The sequence below is a fragment of the Naegleria lovaniensis genome, assembly GCF_003324165.1.
Source record: "Naegleria lovaniensis strain ATCC 30569 chromosome Unknown tig031, whole genome shotgun sequence".
In the NCBI taxonomy this organism is placed as follows: domain Eukaryota; phylum Heterolobosea; class Eutetramitea; order Acrasida; family Naegleriidae; genus Naegleria; species Naegleria lovaniensis.
The window spans coordinates 367,780-389,422 of record NW_025407853.1 but is presented as its reverse complement, the minus strand read 5'-3'; the positions used below and the strand labels follow the sequence as shown (position 1 = coordinate 389,422).

At 38.2% G+C, this 21,643-nt stretch overlaps 13 protein-coding genes across 13 annotated transcripts; 10 read left to right on the top strand and 3 right to left on the bottom strand.

The window, feature by feature from the left end:
• Positions 1-3: 3 nt before the first annotated feature.
• Positions 4-327, top strand: C9374_008013 (uncharacterized protein; the record flags this gene model as incomplete). The annotated part of the gene is made up of 1 exon (XM_044698043.1): positions 4-327. The coding sequence occupies one exon, from the start codon at positions 4-6 to the stop codon at positions 325-327; it is 324 nt and encodes a 107-aa protein (XP_044546127.1).
• A 614-nt stretch (positions 328-941) lies between these two features.
• Positions 942-1,595, top strand: C9374_008012 (uncharacterized protein; the record flags this gene model as incomplete). Its single annotated transcript, XM_044698042.1, has 1 exon — positions 942-1,595. The coding sequence occupies one exon, from the start codon at positions 942-944 to the stop codon at positions 1,593-1,595; it is 654 nt and encodes a 217-aa protein (XP_044546126.1).
• Positions 1,596-1,698: 103 nt separating this feature from the next.
• On the top strand, positions 1,699-2,748 carry C9374_008011 (uncharacterized protein; the record flags this gene model as incomplete). Its single annotated transcript, XM_044698041.1, has 1 exon — positions 1,699-2,748. The coding sequence occupies one exon, from the start codon at positions 1,699-1,701 to the stop codon at positions 2,746-2,748; it is 1,050 nt and encodes a 349-aa protein (XP_044546125.1).
• A 397-nt stretch (positions 2,749-3,145) lies between these two features.
• C9374_008010 (uncharacterized protein) lies at positions 3,146-5,599 on the top strand (the record flags this gene model as incomplete). Its single annotated transcript, XM_044698040.1, has 3 exons — positions 3,146-3,251; positions 3,317-3,435; positions 3,551-5,599. The coding sequence occupies 3 exons, from the start codon at positions 3,146-3,148 to the stop codon at positions 5,597-5,599; spliced, it is 2,274 nt and encodes a 757-aa protein (XP_044546124.1).
• Positions 5,600-5,704: 105 nt separating this feature from the next.
• C9374_008009 (uncharacterized protein) lies at positions 5,705-6,886 on the top strand (the record flags this gene model as incomplete). Its single annotated transcript, XM_044698038.1, has 1 exon — positions 5,705-6,886. The coding sequence occupies one exon, from the start codon at positions 5,705-5,707 to the stop codon at positions 6,884-6,886; it is 1,182 nt and encodes a 393-aa protein (XP_044546123.1).
• An 814-nt stretch (positions 6,887-7,700) lies between these two features.
• C9374_008008 (uncharacterized protein) lies at positions 7,701-8,891 on the top strand (the record flags this gene model as incomplete). The annotated part of the gene is made up of 1 exon (XM_044698037.1): positions 7,701-8,891. The coding sequence occupies one exon, from the start codon at positions 7,701-7,703 to the stop codon at positions 8,889-8,891; it is 1,191 nt and encodes a 396-aa protein (XP_044546122.1).
• Positions 8,892-9,160: 269 nt separating this feature from the next.
• C9374_008007 (uncharacterized protein) lies at positions 9,161-11,039 on the top strand (the record flags this gene model as incomplete). The annotated part of the gene is made up of 2 exons (XM_044698036.1): positions 9,161-9,652; positions 9,771-11,039. 2 exons carry the CDS (start codon positions 9,161-9,163, stop codon positions 11,037-11,039), a joined length of 1,761 nt encoding a protein of 586 aa, XP_044546121.1.
• A 46-nt stretch (positions 11,040-11,085) lies between these two features.
• On the top strand, positions 11,086-11,952 carry C9374_008006 (uncharacterized protein; the record flags this gene model as incomplete). The annotated part of the gene is made up of 2 exons (XM_044698035.1): positions 11,086-11,533; positions 11,612-11,952. The coding sequence occupies 2 exons, from the start codon at positions 11,086-11,088 to the stop codon at positions 11,950-11,952; spliced, it is 789 nt and encodes a 262-aa protein (XP_044546120.1).
• Positions 11,953-11,976: 24 nt separating this feature from the next.
• On the bottom strand, positions 11,977-16,494 carry C9374_008005 (uncharacterized protein; the record flags this gene model as incomplete). Its single annotated transcript, XM_044698034.1, has 1 exon — positions 11,977-16,494. One exon carries the CDS (start codon positions 16,492-16,494, stop codon positions 11,977-11,979), a length of 4,518 nt encoding a protein of 1,505 aa, XP_044546119.1.
• Positions 16,495-16,605: 111 nt separating this feature from the next.
• On the bottom strand, positions 16,606-17,400 carry C9374_008004 (uncharacterized protein; the record flags this gene model as incomplete). The annotated part of the gene is made up of 1 exon (XM_044698033.1): positions 16,606-17,400. One exon carries the CDS (start codon positions 17,398-17,400, stop codon positions 16,606-16,608), a length of 795 nt encoding a protein of 264 aa, XP_044546118.1.
• A 319-nt stretch (positions 17,401-17,719) lies between these two features.
• Positions 17,720-18,654, bottom strand: C9374_008003 (uncharacterized protein; the record flags this gene model as incomplete). The annotated part of the gene is made up of 2 exons (XM_044698032.1): positions 17,720-17,941; positions 18,025-18,654. The coding sequence occupies 2 exons, from the start codon at positions 18,652-18,654 to the stop codon at positions 17,720-17,722; spliced, it is 852 nt and encodes a 283-aa protein (XP_044546117.1).
• A 626-nt stretch (positions 18,655-19,280) lies between these two features.
• On the top strand, positions 19,281-19,874 carry C9374_008002 (uncharacterized protein; the record flags this gene model as incomplete). The annotated part of the gene is made up of 1 exon (XM_044698031.1): positions 19,281-19,874. One exon carries the CDS (start codon positions 19,281-19,283, stop codon positions 19,872-19,874), a length of 594 nt encoding a protein of 197 aa, XP_044546116.1.
• A 263-nt stretch (positions 19,875-20,137) lies between these two features.
• C9374_008001 (uncharacterized protein) lies at positions 20,138-21,595 on the top strand (the record flags this gene model as incomplete). Its single annotated transcript, XM_044698030.1, has 1 exon — positions 20,138-21,595. The coding sequence occupies one exon, from the start codon at positions 20,138-20,140 to the stop codon at positions 21,593-21,595; it is 1,458 nt and encodes a 485-aa protein (XP_044546115.1).
• Positions 21,596-21,643: the final 48 nt, after the last annotated feature.

The window sequence follows — 21,643 nt, the reverse complement described above, 5'->3', positions numbered from 1 at the left end:
AAAATGTTTAGCTTTGCTCTTTCAAAATTTTTCTCCAGTGCTGCAGAGGATGATTTAGAGAAATTCTCTGCTTCTAGGAACATATTTTCCAATACCTTTCCGAAAGAAGTATTAATTAATATCGTTTCTTTTATGGAGCTCGGAACGATTTATGTCTTTGCTAGGGCAGATCGATTTTTATTGAAATTTCTCTTTGATCAAACTCCGGAGAGCATTGAAAAGTTGTCAAACACGAAAAACACACAAGAAAAATCAAGGAGATTTTTTGACAACAAGGAATGCAGTGGAGGAATATCAAAAACAAGAACTCCAGCAACATCATTTTGAGCTAGTTCAGAAATTAATTTGGAAACCATTGGTGTGTTATTACTTTCCGAAATTCGAAAAAGCGTTGAACGTGAAAAACTGGCTTCATGTTTTACGAAGAAGAGTCTCACACATTCAGATTCATGCTCGTGAATTACTACCTCTCTCTTCAAATATTCCAACAGAATACTTTGAAATTGATCCAACCTTGGAACCAGAAAATCTTCCATTCTTTATTGAAAATTGTGAATTTATTTACAAGTGTCCATTAAGATTCGAAAGCTTGAATTTTTCTTCAACCAACATACGTTTTTGCTCTGTTTGCTCAAAGAACGTCTACCTTGTTAAGAGCACTCATGAAATGTCCACACATATTTCACAAGGCCATTGTATTGCGCTTGGACGAGATGATTCGTCCATGATCTTTGGGGATTTTGTTGAGTTTTCAAATTAGTTCTTTTTGAAGAAATCTTTTACAATGAATGTTGTAACATGCAAATGAATGGAAGGACCTCTTTTGATCAGTCGAGTGAAAGCTCAATGACCGCAAAAAAGTGCTTCCGCTTCTCACTTTCCGAAAACCTATTTAATCATCTCAATCATCTTCATCGGAACACACTCAAGAAAAAACAATCATGGTACTCAAACTCTACGGAATCTATCAATCCACTTGCGTTCAACGTGTGGTCACTACACTCAAGGAAAAGAAGCTTGACTATGAATTGATCCCTGTGGATCTCTCGAAGGGCGAACACAAACAACCACAATTCCTCGAGAAGCAACCTTTTGGAGTCATTCCAGTCCTTGAAGATGATGGTTTCTTGATTTATGAATCACGTGCTATTTGCCGTTATTTGGAATCCAAATACAAGGGCCAAGGTACTGAGCTGATCCCATCCTCAGATGTGAAGACTTTGGGTTTATTTGAACAAGGTGCATCTATTGAGACTTCTTACTTTGATCCGCAAGTCAGTGGTCTTACTTTTGAATTGGTCTTCAAAAACATGTTCGGTATGGGATCTCCTGATGAAGCTCGTGTGAAAATACTCACACAAAAATTGACCACTTATTTGGATGTTTATGAAAAGATCTTGTCCAAGCAAGAATATATTGGTGGCAATCAATTCACTTTGGCAGATCTGTATCATTTACCTTATGGTAGCTTCTTATTCCATCCTCAAGTGAATTTGGGTCATTTGATTAATGATCGACCTCATGTTGCTGCTTGGTGGGATAAGATTACCAAGCGTGATTCTTGGCAACAAGCAAAGAAGCTTGCAGGTCAATAAAATCTTGTTTAAGATCGAGTTCGCAAAAGTTACTTTATGATTGTAATCAAATTATTAGCAAATTGCATCTTCGCACAGGTTGTCAAGCATCATCTTTAAAAAAATGTCGCACGAAAACATCTTGTCCCGTAGCAACACAACAAGCAGTAGCAGTGGCGTTTTGGTGCTGATTCTTGCCTCTATGCTCGTTGTGTGTTCCTTCGTAGTGGACTACAACATGGCTTCACTCACACAAACCTCCTCCTATCATTATGCTCTCGCACCATCCAATGAACTCTCTTTCTGTGCTTTCAACATTCAAATTCTTGGCAAATCCAAGATGGAGAAACAACAAGTGGTTTCCATATTACTCAAAATCCTTTCTAGATATGACATTATTTTCGTTCAAGAAATTAGAGATGGTTCCGATGATTCCTTTGCTTCACTTGTGAAAGCATTGAATCAACATGTTTCATCCAATGGAAAACGATACGATTACAAAGTGAGTGAGAGATTGGGAAGAAGTGCTTCCAAAGAACAATATGGATTTATTTATAATCCTGACAAGGTCAAATGTGTCAAGACCATTCAATTTGAAGACACTGATAATTGGTTCGAGAGAGCTCCATTTACTTTTGTGTTTGAATTCATTACAACGGATGCTAAATTGAAAGGAAAGCAATTCGCTATTATTGGATGTCATATTCGTCCATCTGCTGTTGCTAAAGAACTCAATTATCTCACTCAAGTGTATGATTCATTCAAGGGACTTCCTTTCTATCAAAACACGATCATTACTGGAGATTTCAATGCTGATTGTTCTTACTTGTCCAAGACAGCCCTTAAAACTCTTACACTCAATGATTCGAATAGATTCAAATGGCTTCTCGATGAAGATTCCACTGTTGCTGATAGTGCATGCAGTTATGATCGATTTGTGGTTCCTCTCGCATTTGCCAATAGCAAACTCTCAACTTCAGGATTTGAAATTCAAAATCCAAAAGTGTTCCGATATGAAAGTGAATTGAATGTTGCCAAAGATCTTGTGAAACTTGTTTCTGATCACTATCCAATTGAATTGAAGATTCAAACTAGTGGAAAGATTGGAAGTTCAACCAAGACATTGAGTGATCTTGTTGAGGAAGATATTTCACACAATTATAGAGATTATTAAATCAAGAGCGTGTTTGTAGTTTTGTACAACATCTACAAAATTATTACTATTATCATAATTGATTTGCTAAATTTCTATGAACATTATCTTTTGAGGTTTTGAAAAGATGCATTTAAACACAATGCTCCATTTTGAGATGGTTACTGCTTCAAAGGAGAACACACGGAATAATTGGTGTTATTAATAACAGTGTTTTATCGGCGTCATTCACATTTGCTCGAAATTCTCTATTTGAGGTTTTGATTTGCGTTAAATTCACAAAACTCCTCACGCATGGGTGATTCAATCGTAGGAGTGATAGTCCAGCCTTTTTAAAGTACGCCCTCTCCACATATTTTTAAAACATGGATTATCATGACTTTTGGCAGGTAGGACAATCTCTCAAACCAACAAAAAAATGTCATCTACCTCACTTGGAAAATCATCACTCACCGACTCTCAGGCATCTTTCAAACTGCAGGGATTCGAAACAGAACGAGTTGAACTTGATCAACTCATTGTCAGTAAGTACTCTGAATGTTTGTTCATGTTTTTCAATGAATTGAACATTGTTATCTACCATTCATAGAATACAAGGACCAAATTGACCAATACGCACAGAATGGAATCACCGTCGAGAAGACTCTCTCATGTCCATTGGGTGCTTCATATTTCTATAAATTCTTGTCTGAAGAATTCAACAAGGAGGTGAGTAGTTGAACTGTTGAATCTTCTCTTGCTAACGATTCGAATGAATTTAATTATTTTTAATGCGATAATCATCATGATGACACAAACATCCTCTTTGACAATGTACGAACAGAATATTATCGCCTACTATGATTTAAAGTCGCTCAATGATTTTCTATTATATTCGAAAAAGAAGATGGATTGGGTCATTGACACCTCCGAAGTATACAAAGAAGAATTATTGAATGATTTTGATACTGATACTCGTTCCTCAATCACTTCCATGTCTTGGGTAAGCAACACCTCATCAGCAACATCATGTTATCGATGTGTGGCAAGTACCAATGAAATGAAGGAATGTGCAAAAATGATTGACAAGTTCACAAACACCTATTTGAACGCCTCTTCGATACATGAAATCAATATTAGCTCACCAATGAAATCCAAAACGTTAAAAGCTACAGAATTTGTGAAGGATTTGAAAAAGTTTTTAGAAATTGCTGCTAAGGATGAAACTTGCTCAGTGAGTGTGGAAGAGCAAACAAAAGTCATGCATCAACATATCGATGAGTTGCTCATTGTACTCGATGAGTTGAAAACTGAACTCTTGCAGAACATGATGGATCCTTTCCAAAGATTTTTGACTAGTGACGGTCTCTACGAATGTTTGGCTTTATTCTTGTCAAGTCAAGGAGATGATGGCTTCCATCGCCAACGAATTTTGAATGCGAATAAGGCTGAAGGTACTATTGTTTTGAATCAACCTGATATGAGCTCGTCTCAGCAACACTTGTCCATCATTAACGATACCATGAAGAATTTGAGTGTTGGTCATCCAATTACTCGATTGCAACAACTACTCGAAGATTTGTTAGATATTCTCAATCAATCTACAGATTTGTACGCTATCAGTCAAAGCGAAACTGCTGGATCAATGAAAGATGACTCCAAGAATCAAGTACAAATCGATTTGAAATATGACGATTTAACCCTTCCTGGAAAACACGCATGGGAAAAGTTTGTTCACTCATCCTATGACTTGGCTCATGTTGATTTGACATTATTGAAGACTGATGAAGAGAAACTTACATTTTTCATTAACGCTTACAATTTGATCTTACTTCATGCATTGCTTGTCTCTGGAAGTTTACCTCAAGTTGAAGTGACCAATATCATCTTTTACAGAAAAGTGAAATATAATATTGGAGGACATTTATTCTCTCTTTCTGACATTTTCAATGGTATTTTGCAATGCAATCAAATGAAATGTCTTATTTATGGTAAAGCATTCAAGAAGAATGATGAGAGACGAAAGTTCATTCCAGATCGAACATTCCCTGAGGTTTACTTTGGACTCATTAACATGACCAAATATTCACCAAAATTACAAGTTTATCAACCAACCACTTTACTCGACAGTTTGAAACAAAACACTGAAGATTACTTTACAAGATATGTTCAAGTACTTGCCTCTAGTCAAGATCCATCCGACCTTGTGGAAATTGCCATTCCAACCAATCTCAAAGAACACAAAGTTGAGCTGAAAAACTTTTGGAAAGGCGACACCAAGACAGTGCTGAAAGCAGTGAGTAATTTGAGCACTGCTTCGTCGAGCATGTCGTCATTGAATCCAGATATGACCGAATCGAGTAGTGTTTCTTCTGGATCCGAGTCAACTGTTGAAACTGAGAAGAGAAAGGAAGTTTTGAATTATCTCATTGAGAATTATCATCCCGAGTTGTTCAATACACTCACAGGTGAGACTAAGAAGATTACTAAAAAGACCAAACTCTCGTACAAACCCTACCAAGTGAATCCTCCTAATTGGTTCACTGTATTCCGATCTGAATTCCAACAACAAATTCAAGACAAGTTCAAAGTCGACGTACCAGCCTCAGGTGAAGTCTTACTTGCCAAGCAGGCAAAAGAAAAGCATTGTCTCATTGAGTCATTCTTTTCTAAATTTTCTAGAACACAAAAGTTGGTGGAGAATGCCAATTCTACAGCAGGTAACACGAGTGGGGAACCAAAGGAATCATTCTGTAAGAGAAAACGAGCTGCTGCCATGTGGCAAAACAAATCATTCAAGAAGAAGGATGTTTCCATTATTGATTTCATTTTAGGAAGAAAGAAGGAACCAACAGCAAAGAAACAAAAGAAACAATCATGTCTCATTGCTTAATGTATTTTATAATAAATCATACAACATCTAAGCTGAAATTTCAACCAAGTTCACCCTCTTTTACAGTTCTTTAAAGAAAAAAAACATCTCTCTTAGTAATTTAAAATGGTTGGAGAGATTGCATCATTGCACGTGGGATCTGCAGGCTGTGCTATTGGAGAGCAATTATGGACTCAATACGCTATTCAACATGGCATTGCAACAACGGACAGTGATCCGATCATACGGAACGAAGAAGGCTTCAAATCCTCAATTTTTGAAATGGTGGACGGAAAGGACATTGATTACAACCATTTTGCTCGAGCAGTGTTTGTTGATACAGATTCAGAGGCAATTACAAAAATCAAATCAAGAAGCAACATATCAAAGCTTGTTCACCCAGACAATCTAATTTCGGGAAAGGAGGGCTCAAGCGATAACTTTGTTCGAGGTTATTACACTGTCGGAAGAGACTCTTGCAGGAATGCTGTTGAGAGTGTTCGAAAGATTGTTGAGAAGTGCGATCGATTGGAGGGTTTCAACTGGTTTCAAGCCTTTGGGGGAGGTACTGGGAGTGGAGTGGCAATGAAACTGTTGGACGAATTGGCAACAGAATATCCTAAACTGGAGAACTTTTTCCACTCGGTTTTTCCCTCCTCGAAATATTCAACCAGCGTTGTGGAAACTTACAACTTTGTATTTGGACTGGAATCTCTCCTTGAAAAAAGCTCTGTAACTTTTGTGACCACCAATGAAGCCATGTACAACTATTGCCAAAATCACCAAGTCGTTAGTAATCCTGATTTAACGGACATCAACAAAGTACTTGCACAATTTGTATGCACCACAAATGCTTGCTTAAGATTTCCATCTCAGTTTGCAGGTGACATGAAAACTCAAACAATTCACCTTGCTCCTTCACCTGGGTGCTCTTTAGTGCTACCAGCAATGGTGGAAAAGAAACACATGAACATACAGTACATGGTTACCAAAACTATCCTTTCACCTTCCCATTGCTTGGCTGGGGAAAATCTAAATAATGGAAAAGCCTTATCTGCATGTTTACATTATACCGGCCCCAAGATCAAAACCTCTGAGCTATCTCGTTCGTCAAAGAGCTTGAGAGAAGACCTGAATTTTGCTGATGAATGTGGCGGAGGTGTAAAGGTGAATTATACTTATGAAAATGTTGTCAACGGGACCTTGTCATTCTGCTGTAATCATTCAAGTGTGGTGTCCTTGCTAAAGAACCAAGCCAAGAAATTTGATCTGATGTATGGTAAGTGTAATTTAAATATCGGACAGTAGTGAAACCTTGTGATAGCAAAACGAGCATTTATCCATTGGTTTGTTGGAGAAGGGATTGAGGATGAATATTGCAGGTACGTTTTTTCTTAACAACTCTATCCAGCTCAATATAAACATTACAGATACGGAAGAACTTACCTAGATACGTTGATTTCTTCTTACGAATCCTTCTGAGCTTGAGCACTCAACTGATCAATGAGTTGGATGTAAGACGATAGACGTTGAAGAAAATTAGGAGACGAAAACATCAGAGGAATTTCCCAATTTCGATACAAAATTATCTTTGGATTCGTGTATTGTCACAACAATAACGACAGTAACCGCTTAGAATCGTCCACAAAATTCAACTTTGACAGAGATTAATGTTATGGAATATGGAATCTCCTCTAACAACATTGCTTTAGGAAATCCGAATTTCAATCATTGGCAACTGTTTAGTTCAAATGACATTTACCAATTCTTAAATGGCAAGTTGAGGAGCTTTGTTGTGAAAGTAATTATGAGTGACATTTTGTTCGTAATCAAGATAACAAAAAAATGAGCTTGTTGAAGCCGCGTCCGCCTTTTTTACTCCTATACTTGACTTACGCAAGACTATGATTAACCATCTGGGAGGAATCAGTGAAACAACCCACAGACTCTTGGTCGTGACGTAATATTGGCTTTAATGATTTGCAACCTCCGATTTCACATATTTGGACTTGTTCATACTTTCACTCACAGGAACAACAAATGGCATTCTTGAGAAGTGAATCCTTAGCAAAAGCCTTCGTCGAAGCAAAGGTTGAAAGAATACTGAAATCATCAATAAAAAATGCCAGAATCTCACAACAGATGTGAAAAACAAGTGACACCTGTGCCAACATCGGCGCTGGAAGAGAAAATTAAAAAAAGAAAAGTGAATGATGAAATGGAGCAACAACTTGTACTTTTGGAACAAACAATAACAAGTTTCGTTGAAAACAACAATTTTGACAAAGCCGTGGATGTATTATTAACATTTATTAATTTTTCCGAGCATGCTTCCATTGACCAATATCCTCGTTTGGTGAAGTGTTTTGACATGATTTATAAGGCTAGTTGGCCTACATTTCATTTTTCAAAAGTGGCCCGTAAATTAGAAAACCAATTTACCTTCACAACGATACACAATGAACATTGCAACAAGTTGATCCTAGCCTCCATGTACAGTGGAGCTTGGGGACACGCCATTATCTATGATAAGGCTATCAATATTCTTCTGAATTCAGATGCTTTAAAATCTCATTATATTGCTCAAAACCTATTGGGTGATATTTACTATGCACAAGAATATTTCGAAGAAGCAAAGAAATATTATGAATTTGCTGCAAAGCAAAACTATGCATGTGCTCAGGTAAATTTGGGCTTTGTTCACTTCGGCTCCTCAAACGCTAGTCATGCAATTTATTATTATGAAATGGCAGCAAGACAAAATTATAACGACGCTTTTTACCACCTTGGCAAGATTTACGAATCAGGACGTGGGATGGACAACCAAGATTTCCCAACAGCTATACAGTATTACGAGAAGGCTGCCGAACACAATCATGCACCTGCCATGTTTGTGTTGGGGAATATTTACGAAAAGGGAAAAAGAGTGCAAAAAGACATCAACAAGGCGTTAGAATATTACGAACGATCTGCTCAACTTGGTGATGAACAGGCCCAATATTACATGGGAAGGTTGTACGAAAAAGGACTCTACGTACCACAGGACTTTGGAAAGTCCATGAAATATTTTGAACTTGCAGCTCAACAACAATGTTATACAGCATTCCGTAAATTAGGGAAAATATATAGAGATGGCTGTTTTGGAAATGTTGCACAAAATCTCACAAAAGCAATTTATTACTTTGAATTGTATGATGATGAATGTATTGAGGCAAAGGACTTGAGAATCGATCGATTCTTTCAGGAATTTCAAACAAAAGCATTGCGTTCAGGCCGAGAATTATCGGACGTTTACATCACATGCGTTGATTAGTGCAACGCGTCCGATTATAGAACATTCGTTCAACCATTACTACTAGAAATGTCATTTCTACGTCCGAAACACATAATTCCATAATAGTACCATCTCTCGTCGTTGGACATCAATTATTTGTAACTTGAATTTCAAAGACCATCCATCATGGAACGTTAAACATTGTAAATAGTAGTACCCTCGACCGAGAATGAAATTAGTGCTTGGAGAATCACCAGCTGGTGATGGGGTTCGACAATTTTACCCAAAAAGAAAAAAACACACTCACAATGCATACCAAGGTCGTTCCAGTTGTAGATGACTCTTCTCGTCATGATGGATCATCAGCTTCCTCAATGGCACATCGTTCTACAAAAGACGAACAACAAGATTTATTGAATGATTTGGATGAAAATGGCTCTTGTGGAGGAGTAATCAAAGAAAAGAAACCTGTCAAGTTAGAAGGGTTCTTTTCTATGCGAGTGGTCATTATCATGCTCATCATTGTTTTACTATTGACATGCTCCATCTTTATTTGGTTGGCTTCATTCATTGGTTCTAATCAAGCCATGACTGAGGTCACTAATTCTCTCATTGAACAAGTGGGTCACAAGATTACCGTATTTTTGAGAGGTGAAATCTCACCATGTGCTGAGTTAGCGTGGACTATTGCCCACGATTTTAATATGGGACTCATTCCACGTAAACCTCCATTGGAATACTTGTTTAGAAAAAATTCAATTTTTCGTCCCAGTAGCCTTGGAATTTTCTTTCCTAATGAGGTAAGTGAATCATCCCATAAGAAATTGTCAGGAGTGGTCAAAAGTTCATGAACTTTTTGTATTGCTGTTGTTGGAATGTAATTGTATGATTATTCTCAATACTACAAAATGAATGTAGATTTATACTTACTTTAATCTTACAATATTTCCTAATGGTGTTCCCACTCAACAATTTACCATTTATATTAAACCAAAAGATTATGTTGGAGTCGAGCATTGGTATGCCAATGTCACAGATGGTTCTCTGATGGGACTTGTGATGAATCAAACCACACTGTTTAACATTACCTCTCTTGCCTATTGGGTCACAAGTTTCAAATATTTCGACTCGTTGAATCTAGATGGTGTTTATGGAGATCCATATGTGGTCGTGAACTCTACTGCATGTATTTACTACTCGGTCAAGTTGTTTGATCCTGTATTACTTGCTCAAAACAATACCAAGAAAGTGATTGGAATTTCCAAAGTGAATTTATCACTCTTAAACATTGAAAGATATCTTTCTCAGTTGTCCATCCTCGGAAAGGGTTATGTTCTTGTTTCTGAATCCAATGATTTGGTGATTGGTGGAAGTATCAATACCACTGCATTGAATCGTATTTCACGTGTCTCGTTATACGAATTGACCGATCGAAATGCTGGTCTTCTCATGAAAGATATTAAGGATCGATATGAAAGTATGCACTCCACTCCATATTCATTCCAAATTTCAAGCTTGGGAGTTGATTATAGAATTTCACGCCTACCATTCACACTTGAGAATATTCAATGGAATGTCTTTTTAATTGTTTATTCCGAAGATGTTTCTCGAACTACAACCATTAATACAGGTATATCGATTGGAGTAGCAGCAGTGGTGATTGTATTGGGTCTCATGACTAGTGTCGTCATTGGTTACTTGATTACACAACCCTTAAGATACCTCGAGAGACAGTTCATGCAAATTAAGAAGTTTGATTTGGACAAGGTTCATTTCACTTCGAGTCGATTTAAAGAAATTGATGCCATTTATGAAGATTTACACGACATGGTCGTATGGTTGAATGAATTTAAGAGTTTTCTTCCAGAAGCTATTTTCAATCAGTTGCGTAATATGGAACAAGATTCCAACACTCTACAAGTTACATCCAAGATAAATCAACAAGGCTCAAGCTTCGCTTCTAATCAACATCATGACCACAACAAAGACGCTCATCATGGAGAATTGGAGAGCTGTACTGGTTCTAAAAACAGTACTCATAATCTCTCATCATTAAGTGGTAGTCACAAAAGCAAACAGCAAGAGATGGGAGGTTTATTCAAACTTGGATTGTTCGAAAAGGATACCAGTGTGGTGAATGTCAAATTGATTGGAATGTGTCAACATGACTATTTCAGAAATTACTAATGTATTTGCAAAGATCGCCACTGGATTGAGTGTTCTCTCTAAAACCATGCAAGCAGATCTTCATATCTTGACGGTAGATGAATATCAATGCTCATTCGTCAGTGGTAACAGCAAGAAGAGACCAAACATTGCAGCATTGGAAGCAGCTCTTAAAATTTCCAAAACTCTTGAGAATTGTTTGTTAAATGAAAGAGTTCGTGTGTGCATTGGAGTATCAAGTGGAAAGACACATGTTGGAAATTTAGGAAATCATCAATTGAGAGTTCATTCCATTGTGGGCCCTTTGATTTCCAATGCCAAAAAACTTTCTGCGTTGTGCCAAATCATCAATGGATGCTCGATATTGGCAGATGCAAACACCTTGAGTATGGGAGACGCAAAGCAAGCGTTTGTAGTGAGGCCTGTTGAAAGATTGGTGGTCGAGAATGATGCGTTTCATGGAATTGTCTCATCTGTGTATCATGTGATTAAGGAAAATAATGTTGAGAAGGATGGTAAGTTGTGGAATGTCAAAGTTGTTGCTGAATATTTTAATTGTCATGCTTTGCCTGCGATATCAACATTTTTATTAGAATGGATGTATGAATTGGAACAGCAAAAAGCTAACGGCAGGTTCAAAGATTTTGAATCTGCGTTCTCCATCTTTGAACAAAGTTCCATTACAGATGACGTGGCTCTTGAGAAAATTCATGAATCCCAAAAAATTCTCCAAAATCATTTGGAGAAATATCCTGAAGATACATTCACAACTAATAGAATTCTAAAGGTTTTGGAAACCATTTGTGACAGATCCAAACGAGAAGGAAGAGTTAGTCACGCGCTCTCAAGCTACAGAACTGTGGTAAAAAAGAGCTTTGAGGGAGTGACAAACATGTCAAATTTAGTTGAGATTGACTCCGCTTCTTTTGAATGATTTCTTGTAAATAAAATGAATCTTTTATTTTTCGATGTTCTCTTCTTCGGCTTTCTTTCTTTGTGCATGATGATACTCTATCAACAACTGTTGATAATCATGAGGGAAAAAGTTCATGCGAACGGCCTTATATAAAAAGTTCGGTAAAAGCGCAACGATAATGACAAGAATGGATATCAACGTTGCCTTTACACTAATAACCATTTCATAGTAAATGTAATATGATCCTGTTTCTCCAAATACATCTGCCGATGGGGCATAACAAACACTAAATAAGAAATAAAAAATATAACTTCCAAATATAGAGAGAAACACTGGTATGGTCCATGTTTTGACCTCTATAATGTATCGTAGAGTCACTACACTCATTAAACATGTCATGATTAATTTACCAAAATGATATACATCTGAGGAAGGAATGGAACTATTATTTTCCATGGTATCTCCATCCGTTCCATAACTCAAAACAATTCCAAAGTAAATGACAGCACACTGATAAATAGATACCAGTCCCCATCCTATTAAGCTTGATACACTAAATAGATTATGGTGCTTCTTTTTCAAGGTATCATAAAGTTCTGGATGTTTCATAATGACTTGTTCTGGTAAATCTTTTTCACAAGCCCCAGAGGCAATGGGTTGAAAGAAGCAATATACTGCCACGAATAAGAGTTGTTCCCATGAATCATACATGAGTATGCCAGAATAGGCAGAATAGAAAATGTAGAAAAATTGTGGTACAAGCAACATAAAGTTCTTATAAAAACTGAAATGTAAAAAATCAGCATTTCTCACACAACAGTTCCTGCCATGCACTGCCAACAAACGAATCAAATGTTTAAATCTAGGTAACGCATAGTCAGCGGCACGAGCTGCTTGGGACCCTTCTTTTCCCTTAATCCCGACTCCAATGGAGGCTGCTTGAATCATGGCCACGTCGTTGACACCGTCACCGATCGCAAGTGCCTTTTTAGATAGATTCTTTTCGATCAGTTTAACAATACTCGATTTTTGTAGAGGCTTCAATCGACAGCAAACGGCGCTTTGGACTTTGGAGGCCAATTGGACGAAGGGTTTTTCATACTTTTCCATGGCATATTCCAGAGCTTTTGAATCAATAATAAGAGCATATTCCAAATGTTTCTTGTGCTTGTGTTTTTCAAGAAATTCCAAGGCCTCTTTCAACTTGGCTTTCACATGGTCATGTGAAGTAGCATTTCGAATGCGTATCTCAATCGTCCTATCTCTGTGCAAGACATGAGTCGAGTACGCTATATGAATGGCAGTTTCAGTCTTGTCTCCTGTGAGAACCCAAATGTTGAGTCCTGCCCGTTGCAAGTATGAAATAGATTCTGCAACCTGATCCTGTAGCTTGTCCTCAATTCCAGTGCATCCCACAATTTGTAAATTTCTCTCCATCAAGGAAGCGCAGTGCATGAGTAGTTGATCTCGATTGGATTTCGTTGAGAGAGAAGCCGCGGTGTATTCTTCAAACCATTCTTGAAATTCGTGTTGCGAGAGTTCTCTCCTGGCACATACTAAGGTTCTCAATCCTCGCACTGAGAAGTGTTGTAAGGCTTTTTTCAATTCATGATGATGCGAGGAATCTGATGCTCGCTTTAAAATCACGCTATCTGCCCCTTTCACGTAACAAACGTATTTGCCATCAGAGTCTTTCACCACCACACTCATCCGCTTTCTTTCCGAGGTGAAGCCAAATGTTGCTAAAATTTCATAGCCTTTCAATTCGCCTAACTCTTCAACCACTACACGTTGAGGACTACGCTGAGTGAGAATAAATCCATTGTTATTAGCAGCCTGTACGAGAGCAATTTCATCGGAAGAAGGTCCATGATACATATATTTCTTCACCGATGGTTGCGTAGAGGGTGGAAGATGTGCATGGATTTCCTGAGGCTCGTTAGGGTGAGGTAACGAATTGTTATTTTTTGCCTGTTGTTCTTCACTCAAGTTCGCGCTATGAGTATGAGGCTTGGTTTGCTCGGAGAGTTCTGGCATGAGACTGTTATTGAGAGAGAGGCAACGTAAAAATTCACGTAAGAAAAAGGCATGTGAATCGATCAGAGGGGTGACGGTGTGGGTGGATAGAAGAATTCTGGGAAGATTCTGATCCTTAATGTCGCTTCCATGATCTAAGGAAGGATGTTGGGGCTGACCTTTCATTGCTTTCGATCTGTGATAATCTTTCAAATAGTTCTGCATTGCACCAGGGTTGCTTCTCTCCGAATAATACACTCCATCCACATACGAATCAGAATAGGTCATTTCATTCAATGTCAAAGTTCCAGTCTTGTCAGAAAAGACGATATCCATTTTAGAGAGTGCTTGATTCATACTCGCTGTTCTAACCTCTGTTTTTAAACCATCGGCTCTCATTTCAGGATCAGATTCAATCGACCACGACTGAAACGATTTAATCACTTCAAATCCAATCACCAGTGTTTCATTCACAATTAAATTTAGCAAGATGAATATTGTCACCCAATTGGACATGACGGACACAAACGAGGCCATTCCATCACTCGTACTATTCACAATCAATGGTTTTAAATAAAAGGCTCTATGCATGAAATCATTTTGAAAAGCTCCATGTAAACCAGCAACGATGGCACATATCACTTGTTGAAGGAGAACCAATACAGCAAGAATTTGATTGAGAGTGACTTCCAGGGCATTTCGTTTCACTCGATTTTCCTTCGTGTTGTTGAGAATCTTGGTGTCCTTTCCAACGTAGATGGCCACTCCATAGATAAATTGTGTGTTTTTAAGAGTACATCCTCTCAATAAAAGATTATCCATCGAAAGTGCTTCCTTAATTGGAGGTTGTTGAGGCAATACTGAACGTTGCTCCTCAGTATTGTTCGAGGTGATGCCATTGAGTGTGTCCGTGGAGGGGTTAAGCTGTGCTTGAATTTTAGCTGTTCCTTCAAAAATATCGAGATTCTTATTGGCAGCCTCAATTTTCAATTTTCCCTTAATACTACCAAGTTGTGAATGAATAAACTCTTGTGTAGGTCTTGCCGTTGTTATGGAAGGAGGCATAGGGTCCACTCCCTCGTGTTTTTCACTCAAGCTGTGTTGTGGAGTTGTTGGCATAGAATGGACATTATGTGAAGAAGATGAGCCAGCACTCCATGACAAGAAACACTTGCTTAAAGGTCTCCGTGTTTTCAAATTGGTTTCTCCGTCTAAATGTGCTGTCTCTACATAACACAACTCGTCCTCTCTCGAAGAATGTATACATAGTAAATCTGCAGGAAAACTCTCATCACGACTCACATATACAAAATCTCCAATTTCGACGTCTTTCACCCGAATTTCCTGTAAACTTCCATTTCTCACCACTCGACACAATTCATTATTGGCTTTCAAATCTTGTCGATATCTTTGAAAATCTTCATATCCATCCTTTGCCATCTGCAGCAAGACAATAAAAGTAATGGGCAATACGGCTGCTGGTGGAAATATAGGAGAAATGTCAGGAATGAGAACGGCAATCACAGTAATCAATAGATAAATATTGATGGCTTTTCTAAATTGTTCAAATAAATTTTGAGGAATGAAGGTAATTAAGGTATACTTGGTAGTTCGAACGTAATTGGTGGGCCATTTACGTTTTCGAGAGAGTTTGTTCTTTTCTCGGTCGTTAAGGTGAACGGTTTCAAACTTTCTCTCGGTCATTATTTCTGGAGTGTCATCTTCTTGTTCCTTATTTGGAACAGAATTGGGCAATTCCACTTTGTTGTTGTTTTGGGATGGTTTACTCGTGTCTTGAATCTTCTCTTCCTCATCGTCGTCACTGAAATCTCCCTCGTGTGCGTATCGGCACAATAATCGATGCATTAATCGTTTTCGAATCGAATTCCATCCATGTGTCACTTTATAGAACCACGAAAAGGAAAAGTCCGTATCCGTCACAATTTCCTTAGCATTCTCGATTAATATTTTGTCGCTTGGCTTAAACACTTGATCATCTTCAAGCAATTCTTCCTCGTTTGCAACAGAAGATCGTAAATGAAGTGATTCCGCTGTTGTATTGATACACGGTTGATTCATTGTTGAGGTCGTGTATGACAATGAAGATTCTTGAATATTTGGACTTGCAGAATTTGTTTCTGCATTTACATCAGTGGTAATTGTGGTCTGTTGAAGGACAGGGGTTGTCGTCATCGAGGTACAGCATTCAACCGTGACAGGTGTGAGCTCATGTTGATGAATGGTAGAATTACAATTCTCATCCATCTTCAAATTATGAGAAGTCTCATAATTAATAAAATCTTCGTTGCTGTTTTCTAGTGGATCATTCCCTTCTTCACAAACCAATGTTTTTTGAGAATTTGTGTTGTATATTGAACCCTTGTCAACATTTTGACAATTATCAATTTCCGAAATTGGGTTGCTTTGTTTATTGATACCTTCATTAGCAACCACGGGGTCACATTGATGATGATCCTTCAACTCAAACTCCCGACTCTCATACCGGCTGTTGGAACGGGAGGAGCCACTGCTTTGTGGTCGCATTTGTTTTGTAAACAAAATTCGAACAAGTGCGACACCCCACCAAAGTTTGACACTTGAATAGTTCTAACATGAAGTTTTTAATGCAGCACATGCAGTTCTAAAACAAAAATTCTAATCGGTAACTGCTCTGTCGGTTCTCTTGTCACTTCTAATGTCTTTGGTTGGAGAGCCTTGCTGGGATGATGTTTTGACTTGTTTATAACCTTCATCGGTCATTTTGTTGGCTGAATCGGAACTGGTTGCATCCAAATTCACTTTGGATCCTTGGTAGTAGTTGGCATCCTCCTGTTTCGTGGACATTCCTTCTTTTCTCTTCTTGGTGGTATCCATACTTTCATCATTCATGGTTCTGAAAGCAGTCGTATCAGGAGACGCCATTTCACCAACCTTTTGGTCAAGATTTTTCTCAATGGGAATGTCTTGATCCAAGTTTTTACCCATAATATCAGCGTACTGGTTTTTAAGACCTTCGGAAAATCCACTCTTGTATTCTTCATCAGTAAGATTGGACTGTTTTCTTCCTGTGGTTGAAATAGTGGCACTCTCTTGCTTGTTGGGATCAAATCTACTTTGTGAAGTTGTTGTTGGTCGCGAGGTGCTTCTTGCATTGGAAGTTTCAACAGGATCTCTGTTATCTTGAGGTTTGTTAATGCCTCCTCCTGTTGGTGACGACATGTTGAAGGATGAATCCATTTGGTCCTTAATGTTTGGACCTTTTGGGACGTCATTCTTTAAATCAACTTTGGAGGGCTCTCCCAACGTAGAGACAATCGGCTCATGAGGGTAAAGAGGGTCATAATTTCTTGGAGGCTCCGTTGCATTCAACTTGCTTTGAACGGTAGAAAAACATCTTGAATATTGTGTCCAAGAACGAAGAGATGCGACAAGTTTGTTACGGTTAATCATTTTGACGGCAAGTGCTTTGGGATGTTTTTGTTGTCGTAAGAAATGTTTCAATGATGGCTCGCGCGGCGAAAAGGTATGTGTGAAATTGAACACTATTTTTGGTGATCCTCTATTTTAAGTTTAGAATTTCAACAACAAGGAAGGACAACCACCGCATAATCATGTTTTGGTGATCTTCTGTTTTGATTTTCTTTATCTTAGATTGTCGTAATTCTAAATATCACCACCGACCGCAATTTTAAGCAATTGACATTGATGATATGGAGACTTGATACTGACCCTTAATAAAGAGACCAAATCTTCAAACAGTTTAATTCGTTTATTGAATGGCCTTCCATGCATGATAATAGACTTCCAAGTTGTCCAAAAAACTCAAGTGCTTTGGCTTCCACCCCAATACTTGCACTGCTTTTCTTGGATCAATAATGACCGTGTTTTCAAAAACTACAAGACCAGCATCCTGTTGTGGAACATTCTCGAGGACAATATCAGAATCTTCTCCTTTCCAGCCTGCGATTTTAGCCATTTTCACACGAACCTCCTTGTAGGTTGGGTTGTCATTGGGAGCTGCCAAGTTGAATAGCTCACGTGTGACAGTTGATCTCGCAGCTTCGCAACTCGTACATATCCCTCTCCTAAATCATCAATATGAACCCAGGACCATCTCTTTTCTGTGCTTCCAATTAACACTAGCTTTCCATCCTTTTGATTATTGTGTGAAGTGAAATAATCTTTCAAAATCGCACCTCCATTCTTTCCATACACAAATCCAGGTCTAATGACAGTTGTATCTAGAGATTGTTGCTCTTCATTGAGAAGTCTCCATTCGAACAATCTTCTCTTTTCAATCCATTCATGAGTTGGTTGTGGTCGAGTGTTTTCATCAACACTTGTTTGACTTGCGTTCCCAAAAGTCATGATTCCTGATGTGAAAATGTATAATAACTTTGGATAATGTTTAATGTGTCTTTCCTTGGCAATCTCCAGTACTTGCTCGTAAATTTGTTGCGTTTGTTCTGTCAAACCAATCGTATCTATCAAGACGCTCACATCGAAAAGTAATTGCTGATGATTTTGAACGAGATCGGAAAAGGTTGAAGCAACAATTGGGATGATTTCATTCTGTTGCAAAGTTGTGACATGTTTATCAGAACGAACAGAGCCGTACACCTTGAATCCGTTTCTACTGAAGGCTTTTGCAACTCCGAGACCAATATAACCATTGGCGCCCAATATTAAGACTTTGGATGACATTTTTTTTGATGTTGTACTTTGTGGATGTTCAAAAGTTGTATTTTATGAAGTTTTGGAAATGCGAGCGTGCGTTCTTTGTGAATGACTGCGCACCACAGGCTGGAACAAACACTTGGAAAATTGATCAACAAGATTTTTCTTTGATTCATGATCGAGCTTTTTCAAACTTTGAACATCAAAGCGTTTGTGACCTTAATACAGTTCAACTGGAACATGATTGCCTTAATTCAACGACGAGAGTGAACTTTCTAATTTTTCTATTTTTAAAAAAAAAAGTTGAAAAAAATGCACGCGACAAGAGCGACAACAGAAAGCAAGCAACAACAGAAGTCTTGTTTCAGACTGCACTGTTTTTTGAACGGAGATTGGGAACGTATTAAAGGAAAGATGATCATGTTTGATTTTTCAAGCGATGATCCCGATAATTTTGTAAAACTCAAGAAAAGTATTTTAACGTTGCTTTGTCCAACATGGTCGAATCATCTTGAATTCACGGAACAAGCAACACTTTCTAATTTACGAATATTTTCAAAGTACGGAACAGAATTCACCAAATTTGAGGAGGTTAGGATGATGATGTCTTGTTTCTTTCATGTGGTGAAGACTTTTCAAATGTTCGTTTGAAAATGCTCCATCTCTCATCACTTGTTTCTAGTGAGAACAGCAATGCAACTGTTACAACAACAACACTTGAAAATGTATCACCTCCAATGATCACCATCACAAATATAGCAAACAACAAGAGTATTAAGGTACCTCTTTGTGTCAGTGATTGCACAATTTCTGATTTGAAAAAACAACTGTTGAATAACCACGAGTATATGGAAGGGTTATTTTGCAAGTCTAATTTTCCTTTAAAGTTTGTTGAAGATGTCATGTTGATTAGAAACGGAAAGGAACTAAAAGATACCACGTGCTGGTATGATCCATCTGAAACATCGTTCAATGTTTTCCTGCTCACGAAAAAGCCTCAATACTTTGTCAAGCTCATGATGGAAGGAGGTAGAACAATCATTGTCGACAGTGAAGCCATCACTTTTGAGTCCACAGTGGCCGAGTTTAAAAAATTTGTGGAAAAACGAATGAGGGTAAACATGTCAGAGGTGAATGAGCAAAGACAGCTTGTACTTTTGAGGAATCAACAGAAAATTCTTGATGAATCACAGAGCATTGGAATGGTGTTCCCGTCTCAATCGACCCTTAGTCTAGTATTCTTGTAAACATGATAGTACCACCAATCAAAACGCTGGATTGAACATATTCAAGACTACCGATGAACCATTTGCATCACTACAGAAGATGAGTTGATGTCAAAAGTGCTCGTCAAATGCCAAATTTAAGAAAGATAAAAAATAGTCCAAATTGGTCTCAAAACAACACGTCGGCAATCGTATAAACACAAAAGGTTTATACATTCTTTCCAAACTACACTACACTAATATGCAGCCATTGAAACAAAACATCAATTGATAGAAAGAAACACATGGGAAACAATATCAATCCCGAAAAAATCAATTCCTCAGCTCCTTCGCTTTTACGTCATGTACAGTCCACGCCTCTATTTCAGCAACATCAATTCATCAACGATGCACCACCGGATCATGAAGAAATAGGTTTGATGGGTTCATCAACACAAAGCAATGCTCATCCGTACAATGATAACCATGAGCAGGATGATGATGTTGCTTGTTTCACTGATAGCACTGCTTCTATCAACAACATCCGAAAGCGAAGCCAAACGCTGGGACTAAATCGACGAACGAGCAGTAGTAGGCATCTCAAACAACCATCGTTGAGCGATTCTTCTTCCTCTCCCATTATGCCAATATCACCAAACAACAACAACAACCAACTATATGGGAACCCTTCTTCGTCTCCTTTTCCAACATCTTCCACTCCAATTTCCATTCCCACATCTACAACTCGCAATGATGACCCCAACTCTCCAAATGTACTATCAGCCTCCTCTGTCCTTGCAACTAGTTTTTCATCATCCTCTCCGAATGTACAAAGAACTACAGAGCACCAAATCAACGCTGCTCTCTCCTCCTCTTCTCCGAACAACACTCCAAAACAACAGTTTTCCACAAAGAGAAACATCCCACTTCTCAATCTTCCTCCTCGACCTACCTCTCTCAGCAGTAATGCCAGTCCTCGCCATCACCACAACGAACCAAGGTATTCATCATGGGTAGGCACAAGTCCAAAACAAGCCCATTTGAACCCCATTGAGTCTGCAGCAATTACAGCCAGTAATTACAGTGTTTCAGTATCCAATGTCATGATGATGAGCAATAACAATACCATCACTTCCGACGAAACTTCAAAAGATGGATTATCAAGAATTATTTACATGAATAGGAACGGGAACAACAATTTTCAATTGGATGCATCACCAAAAAACTCTTCTCCGTCGTATTCACCACAACTATGGACAAATACGTCATTATTTAAACAGACTTCCAACAATCTACAACAGGAGCCTGTAGCCATTATCATTTCCAAATCAACACCTATTTCACCACATCACAATGACGAAAGAAATGCTAAACTCTCTCGAAAAGCAAATTCAAACAAGAGCTCACTCGGCTCTACATCTTCTTCAAAAAGTGGTGGTCGTACCAATCGATCACACTCAACAGCATTACTCACTCCAAGAGGAGTAAATATGTTGTCACCTAGAGGAGTCAATGGAATTCCTTATTCACCAAGAGGAAGTTTATCTCCACGAACAAATTTCACAAGACCAACAAACGGAGCTGCCTCAACAACTCCAACAACCTCTAATAATGGAAATCATAACCAAAGATCATATCCTATTTCTTTTGACGATGTGACAGAAAACGATATACACGGTGAAGAAAACGATTCAGATTTAGAAGATATGAATATTTCTGAAATTTCAACAAATCACAATCCCAAAATTACGTACCAAAACTAAATTTAGGAAAGATGGAGGAACAACAACCAAAAAAGCGTAGGACAAAAT